A 15,649-nucleotide genomic window follows, 5' to 3' on the forward strand; every position below is an offset into this window, starting at 1 on the left:
ATTTATACAATTGATTAAATCATTTTTGTGTTTTTACATTTGTTGTTCAGTGATCCGCTATGTGACAGTTACGCTTGCGTGTTAGGTACATGCACAGGTAAATATATATTATAATTATTAATGCAAATCAAATGTATTAACATGACTTTATTTATTAACAAATGTTTTTACAGATATGCCCAATTGTAACGTGAGTACCAAATTTGATTTTTGCTTGACCACTTTCATTATTATTTTATTCGTTCTCCGCTTTGTGCTCGGATTTTTTTGCCGCAGCAAATTGTCGCAATGTGTTTCTTTCTTTGCTGCAATGTCGTCCAAACGCATGCCAACAAGTTAAGTATGTTAACCTCCGAGTATTAGACATGGTGCGCAACAGAAAAATAAAGTAACAATGCAGCAACATTGACAAAGTGGGGTGGGACTGCCGACAGCGACAGCGACGACAGCAATGCGCCATTTTTTACCATGAAATTCGGTTGCAGACGTCTTACTGTCTGTCTGTCCTCTGCTTACTGCATATATACATATACACATGCATACATATATACATATGTAATGTGTTGGATAAACATTTTGCTAGCTAGCGAAGCCCCACAAAATTACACGCAGACACTTACCCACTGAGACACTTGTGGACTTGACAAAGCTTCGTCGCAATGCGCTCAAAAATAATGGCAGATTAATTATTTTGAAATTATTTTTTGAGCATATCTCAAAGATACATACATGGTCTGCTTGGAGACTTACGGCTTATAACTACAAAGGGAACATTATTTGAGCCATAACACAGCAGGAAGCTTTAATAAACTGCACGCGCTAATTGTCAGCAATATAAACTGGAGCAATATACCAAAGTTATGGTACTTTAATATGGCCACTAAAAGGTGAAATGTCCCGCAGGCTAAACTGCCAGCAAATTGTCATTAAAGCCGTTTTATGAACGCTCAAGTTACTGCTGAAATATGACTCAGAGATAATAATAAAAAAAATTATTAACGAAATGCTAATAGAAAAAAATAATTAACGCAATACATAATAATTGTTGTTGTTAAATGTTTTATTATAATGTTTTAAAATATGTATGCTAAGCTGATTACTTCTTTTTGCCTTTCTTGGCCAGACGTTTGGCTTTCTTACGCATATCGATTTTCCAGCGCCTCCAATATTTTTGGATCTGACGAGCAGCACGATTCATCATAAAGACTACAATGCGAGTTTGTTGCTTGCGCCGCTCCTCTTCTTCATATTGCGAAACAATTCGCTTGTAGATCAATTCTTCCTTGCGATACAATATCATGAAAGTGTCCAGCTCCTTTTTGGCAGCTAAATATTCATCCTCCAAGTAGAGATTCTCACGTAGCTTTTCCGAAATGTTTGTGTCATATTTTTGGTTTATGCTCTGTAGCTGTATTAATAGTTTGGCCCTGTAGGACAGCTGAGATATAGATTTTGGATATAAAAACAATCAACTTACTTTTCAGCACGTGCTTCCTTTTCAGTCATTAAATTCTTATGTGCCAGCACCTGGTATTCAGCTTTTGCTTTCTCCAGCTCCTCCTCCATTTCGGTTTGCTTAGTAATGCTTTCCAGATGGTTGGCGCGTATAAGTTTACTACGCTTATCGCTGCCGAAGATTAAAATAATCATAATTGATATATAATATATACAATACAAGTTTGCTTACATCTCATTCTGAATAATTACACTGTTCTGCCATTTTCTGTTGGCCAAATCATCTTCGCACTTGTCCAGCACCACACGCTTGGCGGCTGATTTCCAATGTAGCCTAGCATGCAAAGAGTTGAGCTGCTGTTTGTAGCGTTCTATGCGTGTCTGCAAATCCTTGTTCTGATGAAATATTTCATGCAGCTTGCGTTCCATGCTAATTTCACTGGCAGAAGTGCGCTCCAGATGCTTCGCAGCCACTTCATATAGCACTTCAAATGCTTTAATCAACTTGCGATCTTCTGCTGGCAGATTATTGTAGATGCGTGGGAATTTCTTATAGATGGTATGGTTTGTTTGAAACCAGTCCAATATGCCTAGAATTTCCTGATTTAAAGGCTGCCCTTTGGCTACATCTAGCACCTTTAGCCGCTCCATTAGATATATAGCCTCCTCGTATTGTGTGCCCATTAGCACGTCTCGTATATCATCAAGCCTTTGGATTAGCTTGGGCAGCACTACAGACATTTTAATGCGTTCCACAGCCACATCGAGCGTTTCCAGTACTCTTTCAATTTGTGGTATGCGTATGTCCACAAAATCTAAGAAATCCATAGCAATAAATGTGTTAATAAGACATAACTACTTACCATCGGCATAATCAATGTTGCTTTCGAATCGCGCTTGCTTTCTATTTATGTGTTTCATCTTGTTAATGTTAAATATGTCTGTTGTTTTATATATATCATGTGTATATCTATTAAGCTTGTTAGTCTGTAAAATCTTTTGAGTTATGAATAATGTGCTGCTGAATAAACAACCAATTCGTTACTGGGGGTACTATGGTTGCTAGGCAATAATAGTTTCTAGTAAAATTGTTGTTATAAAATAATTTAAGGCTAAGGAATTTTGGGACAAAATTTTAGGCTAAGATTAACACGAATTTTAAGGATGTTCAAATATGTTGGGATGTCTAATTGCTGATTTGATTGGGGCAGGGTAGTTTTTATAGTTTCGCCTTTATACATTTTAGGTTACAACGGTATTTTCTAAAGCGAAAACTTGTGCGCAAAAGTTGACATTGTGCGCTACAGGCTACTGGTGGGTAGTGCGGTAGGTAGTTGGGTGGGTGGGTGGTTAGTGCTGTGGGTGTGTTGGCAAACAACTTGGGGTGTATGACTATGTCGCATTATGTCAACTGGCGTGGCATGAATGAAAGCTGCGACAACAGCAACTACAAACGAGTAGTGGCAATGCCAGCAGCATTTCCGCTGCTGCCTGTTGACGTGCACACACACACACACATACAAACACTTGTCTGTGTATATGTGTGCGCTGGCCATAAAAACAAGTCAACTGTGTAAATGACATATGAGCAGCGCTAACAAAATAAAAAGTGTGTAAGGTAAAAGTTTCAAGTGTAGTATAGAAATATATTTTGCTTTTAAGCCATTTAAGCGTTTTGTGGTGCACTATCCAGGTAACCTCCAAATCATATGCACACATATATACAAATACAAATGCATGAACGGGCAGGCAGCTGACAGCGAGAGCGAGGACAAATCAGCCGCAGTTGTCAGCTGCGTCAGGCGACAGCGCAACAAGTAAGAAGCAAATGCACAAAGCATACAACAACAAGAGCACAAAAGCTGCAAAGCAGCAGAGCTGCGCTCTTTTCATTTTTTTGCTGTGCCTTTGTCTGAAATGCTGCAATGCTGACGAACAACACAAGTTTTAAAAGAAGAAATACACGCACATGAAATGTGTGCTTGTTGTTGTTACATTGGTTTAGCTGGTGTAAAGCGTATGCGTGATAAAGATGGTAAGAAAGGCAATGGCAATGGCCGTAGCATGAAAAAATGACGCATAAACAGCAAGAGAGCAAGAGAGCGACAGAGAGCTTGCGCGCGCCCTAAAGTAAGCAGCGACGTTGACTTTGGCCTCGTCGTCTGTGTGCGTGTGTGTGCATGTGTGAGTCGCAGCGAAATGGCAGCAGCGCAGCAGCAGCTAAATGTTATACTGCAAAGTGCTGTGTGCTGTGCTCTTTAATTTACTGAGCGTGCGCTCTCTCATGCTTGCGCTCACTCGCTCTGCTTTGCTGCTTGGCCCACATTTGCTTTTGGGCTCAGCTCAGCTGTGTTGTTTCTTTTTTAACCGTTTGGTCTGCTCATTATGTCGTCGTTACAACGTCGCCGTCGCTGTCGCTGTCGCCGTCGCCGTCGCCTTGGCAACATTCCCGTTTAATGTTATATATTTTTATTGTCCCTTGCATTATTTTCACGACTATCTATGACTGCGTCGTTGGGCTAGAGGCATTTTAGCTTGTAGCGCTTCGGTTGGCCGCATTGCAGCTATAAATTTGTGGTTTGCATTTGCCTTGGAAGATTACTTTTGGGCATAGCGCCTGGCCTGGCCTGGCCAAGGACTCTCAATTCTGACTGCTGCTGCTGTTGTGCCTTGAGGGCTGCCTTGAGATTTGACACAGCACATTGGTTGCCTAAGCCTAATTAGCCTTAAAATTTATTCAGAAATTCCTTATTTTAATATCTTTTCTTTATCAGCGACTGTAAAGAGTCGCATTGCATTACATTCTTGCTTTCATTTCATACATTTCATTGTCTTTGGGGCACAATGGGCTTACAGATTCCACATATTTGATAGCGCCGGGGCAACAGTTAAACTTAATGTGGCAACCTTTTGTCTGTGTGTGCGTGTGTGTGGCACTTGGCACTAAATTTTTCATCATTCTTATTTCCACTTGCTTAGCTTTTGCCCTGCGCCTCTCCCTGCTCTTACCTATTTACCTGGCATGCTGGTCGTTTAAAGTTTTTCTTCTTGTGTTGCCTTTGAAAATGTTTTCCTTTTGGCCACGTTTTCAGTTTGCTGCCACTTTTTTTTTGTGCTGCTTAGGGCGACTATTGCAGCTCAAGTTGCTCTCGAACTTTTGCCTTTTGGCAGCTTCTCTTCCATTCGGGTTACTTTGCCAGGGCACCACCTTTCAGGGGCTGGTGTAGTCTGTAATTTGAATTTTTTCAACTGTAAAGCCAGTCGGGCAAATGTCGCTGTATATCTCAGCTTTATTATGCGGGGGCCTCAAAGTAGACAAGAAGAGTTAAGTTATCTAATAAACTGTTATGCTGGCTGTGTGTATGTGTGTGTAGCTTGAGAATTTTATGCTATTAAAAAAGTTACTCTCCGTGTCCTTGTCATTTCTCTCTCTGCTTTGACTTGTGTCATATATAATTTAATAAACTAACAAAAAGTTGTACCGAGATTTAATTTATGACACGCGGCAGTGCAAAACTTTCAACTTCCAGCACAGCAATTACATTGAAATTTACTTTGTTACTCATAGAAAAATCGCTTTGATTGACAGACAATTGTAAGAGTGAGTAGCAGAGTTTAGCTCGTTAATTTATTTTTGTCTGCAACTTCTTGGGCGCCAGCACAATTGTAGCAAAAATATATAAAAAAAGGAAAATAGCACAAGACAAAAATAAAAACAAAATAACACAGTCGTAAAAGAATTGCGCTGTAGCTTCAGCTTCGATTTCTCTCAGGGGCTGTGGCGTTAAGCACGCGCCTGCAAAGTATGCTATAAAAATTGAAATGGTCTGCCAGTTTTATCAATAAACGCATTTCGCACGCTAATAGTTACCAGTTACATTTAGTGCCTATCATGAATATGCATGCAATATTCCCATATGTATGACAAATGGCCCTCAGTCGGTTGTTAAATGTTAGGCAAACTGCCACTAAAGGTCATAGATCGTGCTAGTTTTGGGGGCGAACCATGACATAGTGCTTTACTATTTTAGTTTATGGCAAACATATGTACGCATAAACTTATTCCATAAACATAAAAGCAAAAGCATAAGTCTGATTTAAGAGACAGCTGCACTAGCAACAACTGTTACGATCAAGCGAAACATAATCTCATATTTAAAAGAAACATTTTATTTGTGTTGCTGTATGTTTGAGCAAAGTTTACATTTAAGTTGTAAATAATTAAACAACTATTATAATGAATAAAGTGCAATTTATTTTAAAATGCTACATTTTACGAAATATTTGAGCAGACAATTTTAGCAGTTGCTTAGCCCTAGATTTCTGTGTAAGCTTAAAATGTTATGTTATATTTATGCTACAGACTAACTTGATCAAACTAGCATAAAGACTAATTTTACTTAAGTAAATTTATATATTTGAACTGTTTAGTATTATTACTGAACACACTCACTTTACTCCTTGTTGAACTGCCAACAGTCCAGACACAACTGAACTGCAAGAAATGCTCGCCAGCCTCACAGACATTGATCAACGCGTATTAAGAAAAGATGAGACCGCAAGTCGCTCAGAGAGCTGAAGCAACAGCCACTGCTTACGCTCATTTGCTAGCGTAAGCAGCGCTGCTCGTATCTCTCGTTCGTATGCGCACGATCGCTCTGAGTTGCTGCGGCTGAATGAAAGCAGCGCTGTCTCTCTCTCTCAGCAATCTGAGAGCGCTGCTTATCGTACGATGAGTGTGGAGAAGCCGGAAGGCTGCTTCACAATAAATTCAACTGATTTGAGCACAATTGAGTTCAAGGCATTGAAGCTACGTGATTAGTATTTAATATGAATTTCAATTTTTAATTAGCAAGATCATATGATATATAAAATTAAATTAATTGCTGCTTTGTAGAATAATTGTGTCTATTATATTTCTGAGCGCTCTACTTTTGCTTTAAATTTATGCTACAAATGTTTTGAATAGTAAATAGTTTAGTTAGTGTTCTACTTGTTGTTGTTATAAGAGAGCAACAGTTGCGATCAAGCGTAAGGAGTTCGCTGCGCTGTTAAAGTTCAACTTAAAGCTCTGTCACGCTTGTCCAATCGCTTGCTGTTGACAAATGTTCTAGTGTAACTGAGCTTGGGCCTGCTCAAATATACGTTAGCATAGAGAGAAATGTTTTAATATTTGGCAAGCCAAAGTCAACAAAATTGGCAAAATGCTGGCACGTGCTTTGGGGGGCCTCCCCGGCCAAAACAACAAGTGATTGATGAGAAGTGATTGATTCAGTTGTCAACAGCTAACCAAACACGTTGTACATTATAAGAGAACAGCCCACTTCCCACTCCCACTCTCTGTGCGCTCGCTCTCTCTATAAACATCACTTAAGAGCTCACGGCGAGTCCATTATGAGTTGCTCCCAGTGTATTCAAAGAAAAGAAAACGTAAGTCAACGCGGCTGTTTATGCGAAATTGTGTGCTAAGCAAGCAGCAGGGAAAAAGTAAAATAAGTTAAATACAAATCCAACTCAAATTTGCCTTGTAATGAAGTCAGTGAAAGAAGGCTTCAATTTTCATTTTCGTTTCGGGCTTCGTTGTGTATGCGTGGCACGCAAATTTGTTGCCAATAAGCAACCGAAAACAATTTTTATATGGCTTGGCTTGTTGCGGGGGGTGGAACGCGGGCGCGGGGCAACAGTCTTACTTGCCTATGCGTGCTGCGTGCGCGTCTGTTTTCTTACATATATTTTATTTGTACGCTGACTGGGAGCCTGGGATTGGGGAGCTGTGGAACTGGGCTGTGTTGCTTAGTTACGGGCCAGGCCAAAATGTAGGTCATGTTGGGCTGGGTGGTTGGTTTGCTAGCCAAAACCGAAAAATCGTGCAACTGAGGCCATGTTCCATTTGAACTCTGCACTCGCAACAGTTCCCCAAGCAACCAACCAACACACACACACACACATACAAGCAAACACGTTTCCGGGACGTCAGCTGAGAGAGAGAGCGAGCGAGAGCGAATGTGTGAGTCAGAGAGTGTTATGAATACTTTAACTTGCATTGGGCGTGGCAGCCAGAGCACACCCAGACTCCAGTTTTGGCTGTAGCTTACATAGAAAAAAATGATTATACATATGTACGTGGCCTCTTTACTTCGCTTGGGAGGCGTGTCGAGCTGCCTACAATGCTTATTATAATGAAAATTTCATTACAAAATTGAATGTTGACGTGTCGCATGTGACACTCGAGTAGCGTTTTATACCTCAAAAATAAATTGGATATACTTGCTGAGCATAGCAAATGAGCAGCGAGAAAAGTTATGATGAAATGCGCTGAAAACTATGCTACAGTATTTTATAGTGCATGTTGCCTGCGCTTTTTGCTCGCCTTAGCAGCTACAACTGTAAATTCATATCGGTCGTGTCTTTAGTGCACTTTACTTGTCGATGCTTTTTACTGACCCAAATTTGTCTGCCATGTTGCCACACACTCCATTCCTTTTTATTTAGTTGGCTTCAGCTGAAAATTTCCAATGCTATTTTATAACAATTTCTAGTTCGCTTTTTGGGTTTGTGCATTTTCAGTTTTTTGGGCTTGCAGCCAATGACAATAATTTGCAATCAAGCTAAGTGATGTTGCACGTTCCAGTGGCAACATCATTCGTACAACACAAGCTGCACACTTAAGTGCTCTTAGTTAGCTTTGTCTGCGTCGTACGCTCTGTGCCAATTTGTTATTGTTATTGCTAGAGTAAATACATTTAAGCATGTCGACATACAAAAACAATCACAAAAAATGTCAAAAGTTTATAACTGCATTAAGAACTTGGCAGCAAAGTTGAGCTGGGCAATTAAAAATTAATAATTAAAACAAGTTTTTAATAAGCCACGTGTGCTGCAGCTGCATGAAAGTTTGCTGCAATTTTGAATAATAATAAATATGAAAATTGCTCAACTTGCTGTTATAAAAGAGATAATAATGTATAAACTAGTTAAAAGCTTGTTTATTGACTTAAGCTTATGTTGGCAAATTAAACAGAGTTTGGCTAAGTTGATGATCATAATTTGATTAAGCAGAGTGTACTCAACTTATAGAATTAACGACTTTAATTTGTATTTCTGAGTCCAATCAGTTGATCCCAAATCAAAGAGTTACTATAGCGACGCTCAAATTTGCGATCGTGACTGAGAGTGAGCTGCCCCTTCAGCTGTCTAGACTCTTAGAGAGTTGAGCTAGAGCTTAGACTACAAGCGATCCGAATGTTACTCTCGCTCTCTCGCTCCCTCTTATTTAGACTTAGCAGAGGACTGTTAATGAAAATTTGCAGCAGCTGCTGAGTTTTAGTTTATGAAGATCAATTACAGTGAACAGACGTGCGCTTAAGAAAATTCTTTTCTTCTGTAAAAATGTGTTTAATGTTCAATCCTTACACTGAGTCTGCGCATTTTACACACACACACACTTAGCGCTGTCCAGACAAATGTTTAATGTGGAGCACATGTCAAAATGTGAGTAATAGCTCATCAAAGTTTCATTTTGGGCTAGCCCCAGCTACTGCTAAGTTAGCTATACAAAAAAAAAAAATGTTTTTGGCAAAAGCCAAGCCAATGGCCAATTGACTGTGCAATCTATAAAAAGAAACCCTACTCTGTATATAAATATTTGCTTTTGGCTTAGTTTACTATAAATTGTTCTCGTTCTTGTGTGTTTGGCACCCTTTGCAAATTGACATTGGTGGCACATGCAATGATTTGATTTTACAATAGAGCAAAGAGAAGACAAAACCAAATTACATCTATGATGTATAAACAAAGGCGGTAACATGAGTCTGTCAGGCGTTGAAGTTCGAGCTGCCCACTCTCTGCCCACGACGACGCTTGTTTTATCGATAAGTGTGATGTAGAGCCCAAAATATTGGAGCTGTTAAGTGATTGGCAGTGGGTTCAGTTCAGTGGGCGGGCGGGCAGGCGCTTCGCACTTGCTACACTTTCATAACTAGCCCTTTAGTTTGCTTATATGCAATACTTAAACAACTTTGTTGCTTAATATTTGTTAGAGCAGTAAATATTCGACGCGCTGTTTTCGAAGCTTTTGTTTGTTATTTGAAAATCGGTTTTGCGGACGCGCCACTGACACGAAACGCTGTTTTCTAAGTGTGTGTGTGTGTGTGCGTGTGTGTTTAGGTAGCTCCTTTTACGAGTATTGACAGGAAATTGGTAGCGACAGACAGTCAGACAGACAGACAGACACACAACATAGAAGGCTTCTATATAACCACAAACTTTTGATTGCCGTTGACGCCGCCGCAAGTAAAACAAAAATAGAGAAGCGTCATAAAAGTCAGGCTAAAATGAAAATGGTCTCGTGCTATTATCAAATAGACAGAAACACACACACAGCCTATGCGATATATGGACACACATTTTTACTTTCATTGAGTTGCGTGTGTGACTTGGAATTTGGCTTTGTTGTTGGTCCGAAATAAAGCTAAAAATAATTTGAATTTTATTGCTGGCAAATGACAAATGGCTTAAATATATATAGATCATATGCATGTGATTTATTTCTTTAAGATTATACGCTATTAGTTTGATTTATATGCTTAATGGCCAAAGCCAAGCGCGTGTGCTAGTTAAACGTAGCGTTGAACTCTGTTAAAGTGTGAACAGCGCTGTTAGTTAATATAACATAATATAATAAGCACAGTGCGCAGTTCTGTTAATGTTACATTGCTAATGCTACAGCTGAGATCTCTGCTAATGTTATGCTGCTTATGTTAAGTCTCATAGCTGAGATCACTGTTAATGTTACGCTGCTTATGTTAAGTCTCATATCTGAGTTCACTGTTAATGTTGCGCTGCTTCTGCTAAATCTCGCAGCTGAGATCAGTGTTAATGTTACGCTGCTAATGTTAAGCTATCGCTGCTGTTGTCGCTGCTCTTAACTTAAGCCTATTAATATCAACAGTGAAATGGCAAACGGCGCATTGAAAATGCAAAATATGCAAGAATGTTAAACAATTGGGGGTGAAGCGCTGTTGAAGGGTTGTGCTATAATATTACGCTCAATGCTATTATTAAACGCATACATACACATGAATATGAATGTATGCATATTAAAATATTTTTTTTTTTTTATGGCGCAAGCAATTTGCCTGGCAGCTTGACCTTGCTGCAGCTGCAACAGCGATAAGCTTTTGTAATTTATACAACATGCAACAGCGCTGAATGCACAAGCTATGCGACTAATTAAAACCGAGGTTCTTTGACTGTATTTTTTTTTTTTTTGGTTTAACATTCAGTGAAAAATACTTGTGGGCCGCGTTGTTTGGGCATTGGTAATAATTTTTTGCATGCAAAGAAAGCCAAAAGGTGCGATAAAGTTTAAGCAAGCAAGCTTTACAACTGTTATACAACTGTCATACGCATGGCGTATACGCTGCTTAAAAAATTAATAATAATAAAACATAAGCGCATAAACTTTTACTTATACTACGCTTTAATTTAGTAAGCAGTAAAAAGTAGATTACATTTAAGTTGTAAGTGTATAGGCCAAAACGCACAAGGACTTCACACACACACAGACACACACAATTATACTCAGGTGGGTTATACATGCAACATTCGCATGCAACAAAATGGGCGCCTGACATGACATGCCAACGATTCTGACATGTTATGTGCGCAGCTCTCCAGAGAGTGAGTGTGTGTGAGTGTGTGTGTGATGGACGGTCTGATGGTTTTAACTGAAGTCTGAAGTGGCAGCAAAAATAAAAAAGTGTAAAGAAAAAGTGTAAACAGCAAGCTGCATACGCTACAAAATGTTAGCTGTTAATGTTAAGCAGCTTAGAAGACTGTTAATGTTACAGCTTAGCTGCACTGTTAATGCAACAAGCTTACTAAAGTGTTAATCAAAGTGTATTTAATATTCGGCATAGCCAGTGTTGTCAGCTACCATTTACTTACGAATAGTTGCACTTTGGTTCTGCAATTTCTGTAGGGACGGCCTGACAGGCATGTTAAAGTAATTATAGTTATAAACGTTTGTGTGTGTGCGTGTGTGTGTGTGTGTTCGCTGTATGTAAACAAGTTTATTTTTGTACGTAAATTCAAGGCAAAGAAAGCAGCCAAGCAAGCACAAATTAAATGCTTCACTTTCTTATTTAAAGTCACTTAAATTTCGCATATTTGCTTGCTGTCAATATTTGCTTTGAAATTCTTTTAGTTTAACTAACTGTTGGCTTTATAAGCAGTGTTGGCCCTTAGGCCTATCCACTGCTCAACTCAACATGAAGCTTAACTGTTGTACGCTTATCTATTGTCTAGTGCTCGGCGCTCTGTTTTGGCAGCTGGACGCTCGACGCATTTTTGGTAGCGAAGGTCAACTTTACTGCAAGTGGAGCAATCGCTTTGGCTGTGATAAAAGATCCACAGTTTGTGTAAAAATCGCGGCTACAAACATCTGCAGAAAGTATAAAAGCGAGTGTGCATTCAATATTGACAGATGTCTGGGCACATCAAGTGAGCGTTACATATGTCTATATATATATATATATAAATTAAATGAATAATTTTATTTTGTGTAGCTTTTGGACAGACGGGCATGATTGACGTGGGTACAGCTTGCGATGCCATACGTGTGGGTCAAACGGTAGCGTGTTAAGGACACTGTTATCGATAAACAGCAGAGCAACCATGTGGCACACACAAAGTGAGCGATAAAGAGTTCGAAATGTGTTTTTTCTTTTTTTTATTATACTTTAGGTGTGTAACTTTTTGTAACACTACTATTATTTATATTTTTTCAAATATTATTTGTGCAGCTAACAACTGGTTGCGTTTTTTTTTTTAGTTAAATGCGCTTTTGTTTAGCATTGAGCACACACGTTTGTCAAACCGGAAACAGCAGCTCGTCCATTTTGTTGATTGCATTTCCGCTTTGCCCTTGTGCAAGCGGAAAACGTAACAATTATTCATTTTATCATTTGGCACACACACAGACACACACATACACACACAAAAGTTTTTGTTGCAAGCGCGTTGCGCGCTGGTTTTTAATTGCAAACGCATAACATGAAAGCGAATTTACCATAAATTGCGCCAAAAACGAGCAAAAATTATGGTCACACACACACACATACAAATGCAAATAATGTTTTTAGCTCTGCTGCCATTCTGCTCTTAACTGTGATTATGAATCACAAAAACCGCCTGCGGATGCAATTTGAATAGAAATAACAAGCAGTCGACTAAATTGTACAAAAAAAGGGTAAGCTGGGATTTGTTTAGTTTGCTGTATTAAAGGGTTTGTTAAGCAAATAAGTTTAGTTTACTTATGCGTTGGCAATCAATTTAAAATATTTGTCATAAATCTTCAAAACGACACCAAATGCTTCATAACTTAGATAATTGAAGTGATGGACTAGCTGCTGCCATTTGCTGCTCTCTTTGTCCAGGTCAGCGCCAAAGGGCTTACTTTGATTGATAGCCAAAGTGTGTGTCTCATCATTTTTTTTTTTTAGCCATATACCTGCCATTTGCAGCTTTAACAATGTTAATAAAGTCAGTGAAATATGTTAGCCTTAAGTTTTTATTTTATAAATTGCGCACGCCAAATATTTGCACAGTTGTTTAAATATTTAGTACATTTCATAATTTATGCGCCAAGCCATTAACTTTATTGCTTTAACCTCTTATAATGGTTATGGGCAATGTATTGGTATTGGAGCTGTTGCTGGCCAGGCCTGTGCATCTTCTTTGCGCACCCACAGCAATGCCCGAGCACATGGACAGATTCACGGCCGTATATCGATAAGTGGGCCTGCAGGACTCGGCGAGGAACAGACAATTGTTCTGGAAACGCTTGCAGAGATTGGAGCTGCCCATGCGACCGCACACCTGCGGCCCATTGTAATTGCAGTTGGTCACAATACAGAGTCTGGGTGAATTATTGCTGCTCAAGTTATTGCTGTTCAAGTTGTTCAGATTAAAGTTCAAGCCATGCACCAAAACGCTGCAGAGCAGCAACGAAAACGCGCACAAAATGCCAGCGGTCTGCATTATATAAAGCTGCTGCTTAAATTGTGAAAATTTTAGTCGCAATTTGTGCTATTTATAGTAGATAATTATGTGCTCTACGAATTGTTTCTATGACATTGCAAATATTTGATAAACACTTGTTCAAATAGCAGGCGTAGTATCAAAAAAATAGCGAGAATATTTTGTTCACAGTCAAGGCCACGCAAGTTGCTAATTTTCAAGTTTAAATAATTTAGAAGATTGCATTTAATAAAATTCATAAATTAACTATTTATGTTAACTATTAATGCACTTAAGCAGCAGTAAGTTTATATACCTTTTATAGTGTTTTTATGTAATAAAATAAGTTAAAAATTTAGAAGAGTTATGCTTTGTTTTTTCCATAACAATAACTTCTTACAAACTATTTCAAATTGCCAAACGTTGCGAGCAGCAGCCTAAAAGCATGCTGCTGTTATTGAAACTTTAAGTAACAGCATATTAACAGTAACAGCGTGTTAACAGTAGCAACAAGCAGCAATGCGCTGATTAAAGCAAAATCACATTAAGTGACTTTGCGTAGTTATATATTAATAGAAAAATAATCAAACGTTGACTAAGCTAACAAGCTCTATAATTTGATTAACAAACTCGAAAATTAGATTGTTAGTTAGTCTGCATACATTTTGTGTTAATGGTAACTAAGAATTAATTCTATATTACAACTGAGGCCTTAATGCCTTGCGTTGCATACAACTAATTACACTGTATGTTATACAAATCTCTTGTTAATCTATTTACGAAATTTAATTAAAGAATTCTCTAGTGCACTATAAATTGCGTAAACGTAGAGCAAACTCATTTACATACATAAAATGCGTTAAGAAGTGGCCCTTAACAATCAATTAAATAACAAAAACTACTTAGAGTCAATACACACTTGTCCAACTGCCACTCATTTATTTATGCAAAGCAACTACAACAACGAAAACAACAAATAAACACACAGGCCATGGGACTGAGACAACGTCATTTAGAGCAAACTACGACCCTGTCAGCATTTTGGAGCTACATGATATTAAAGTTGATGAACATGGCTCAACTTTCAAGCGGCTGCTTGGCCTGCGCTAAACATATAATAATAATAAAATAAATTGAAAAGCAAACGACGCATAGACAATTTAAAGCGCAGGCATAAGTATTTTTTAAGTTTCGTTTTGTTTGTTGTTTGCACTTGTTTTTGTATATTTAAAATTCCATAAACGCACTTTTATAAAATGCCGTTGAGTTTTTTTGTTGGCCAAGGCTGCAATAATTGGCTTTAAATTGATTGGTTTACACAGCTTTGGGGCTCAGCTGAGAACTTCAATTTAACAAAAATAAAGTGCAATTTAAAAATTGCATAAATTTCAAATAAAACTTGTAGTGGCCTAAAATGTTGTAAAATGTGTGGGCTTTAAATTAAATCAAACTTGCGTGTGTATTATAATTATTTTACATTTTTTTTTTTAATTTGTGCAGCTGTTGAGGAACACTCGCCTTGGAATGGAATTAACTATTTAATCAATACTTTTTATGAGCCAATTGAATTCTATGCCGTCGTGAGTGTTGGTTGGTGAAATTTCAGCCACACACTTTCTATGGCTTTCAAGCAGGCCCATTTAAATTATTTATGGAAAGTAACAATAGACCAATTGCCGCACATTAAATATTGACGAGCAATTTATTTGTCAGCAAACGCACAAGTCGGCTTAAAAGCTCAAACCAAAGTAAGTTGAGTAAATAAGAAGCTAAGAGAATTTTTAAGTAAATAAATTAACATTTTTCATTATATGTATGGCCAAGTCGGAAATGAGGCGAAACGGAAATTTTTGCAGTCAAGTTCATATTTTAATGGTTTGCTAAATATTACTAATAAAAAAGCAATTAATTTTAAACAGCAGTTTTTGATTAATAGTTTGAAATCAAAGCTATTAATATTTATTAAAAGAATACAAGAAATTTATGTCGCAAACAAACTTACAAAATGTGCATTTGATTTAAATTAAGCAATTAATTTTAGATACTGATTTATTAGCTACGAAATGTATTTTTAAACAATTCATTGTTTAGCAGCTGCATAAATATTTATGCTTGTAATCAAATTATTGTAATCAACTAATTTTTAATGCAAATTCAAAGTCAACAATGCGTT

At 38.0% G+C, this 15,649-nt stretch overlaps 3 protein-coding genes across 5 annotated transcripts in view; 1 reads left to right on the forward strand and 2 right to left on the reverse strand.

Annotated features, from left to right (window-relative positions):
- The first annotated feature begins 14 nt into the window (after nucleotides 1-14).
- The window catches only part of LOC108597700, a 30,094-nt gene continuing 14,459 nt past the window's right edge, over nucleotides 15-15,649 (forward strand). Inside the window, exons 1-4 of one of the 2 annotated variants that reach the window (XR_001915084.2) lie at nucleotides 15-97; nucleotides 174-190; nucleotides 11,764-11,958; nucleotides 12,024-12,149. The gene's annotated coding sequence lies outside the window, so the exon portion shown is untranslated. Of the gene's footprint in view, nucleotides 98-173; nucleotides 191-11,763; nucleotides 11,959-12,023; nucleotides 12,150-15,649 lie in introns of those variants that run through there. The other variant, XM_017984384.1, reaches the window with a different exon arrangement.
- Nucleotides 1,064-2,456, reverse strand: LOC108597699. 2 transcript variants are annotated; one of them, XM_017984381.2, is made up of 4 exons: nucleotides 2,319-2,454; nucleotides 1,688-2,270; nucleotides 1,478-1,627; nucleotides 1,064-1,427 (listed from the first exon to the last, which is right to left on the reverse strand). In XM_017984381.2, the coding sequence occupies exons 1-4, from the start codon at nucleotides 2,374-2,376 to the stop codon at nucleotides 1,097-1,099; spliced, it is 1,122 nt and encodes a 373-aa protein (XP_017839870.1). In that variant the 5' UTR covers nucleotides 2,377-2,454; the 3' UTR covers nucleotides 1,064-1,096. The 2 variants fall into 2 exon arrangements, with proteins under 2 accessions (XP_017839870.1, XP_017839872.1); XM_017984383.2 differs by having other exon boundaries at nucleotides 1,297-1,408; nucleotides 2,319-2,456.
- LOC108597701 lies at nucleotides 13,049-13,505 on the reverse strand. The gene has a single exon (XM_017984386.2). It carries the CDS (start codon nucleotides 13,495-13,497, stop codon nucleotides 13,123-13,125), a length of 375 nt encoding a protein of 124 aa, XP_017839875.1. The 5' UTR covers nucleotides 13,498-13,505; the 3' UTR covers nucleotides 13,049-13,122.

The sequence above is a fragment of the Drosophila busckii genome, chromosome 2R (assembly GCF_011750605.1).
Source record: "Drosophila busckii strain San Diego stock center, stock number 13000-0081.31 chromosome 2R, ASM1175060v1, whole genome shotgun sequence".
Taxonomy (NCBI): Eukaryota; Metazoa; Arthropoda; class Insecta; order Diptera; family Drosophilidae; genus Drosophila; species Drosophila busckii.

Excerpts from the sequence above, each read along its gene's own strand:
- LOC108597699 (XM_017984381.2), bottom strand. The coding sequence starts at position 2,376 with ATGAAACACATAAATAGAAAGCAAGCGCGATTCGAAAGCAACATTGAT. Across the intron at positions 2,271-2,318 it reads CAACATTGATTATGCCGATG|ATTTTGTGGACATACGCATA; the intron begins GTAAGTAGTTAT and ends TGGATTTCTTAG. Across the intron at positions 1,428-1,477 it reads AAGGAAGCACGTGCTGAAAA|GGCCAAACTATTAATACAGC; the intron begins GTAAGTTGATTG and ends GCTGTCCTACAG.
- LOC108597701 (XM_017984386.2), bottom strand. The coding sequence starts at position 13,497 with ATGCAGACCGCTGGCATTTTGTGCGCGTTTTCGTTGCTGCTCTGCAGC.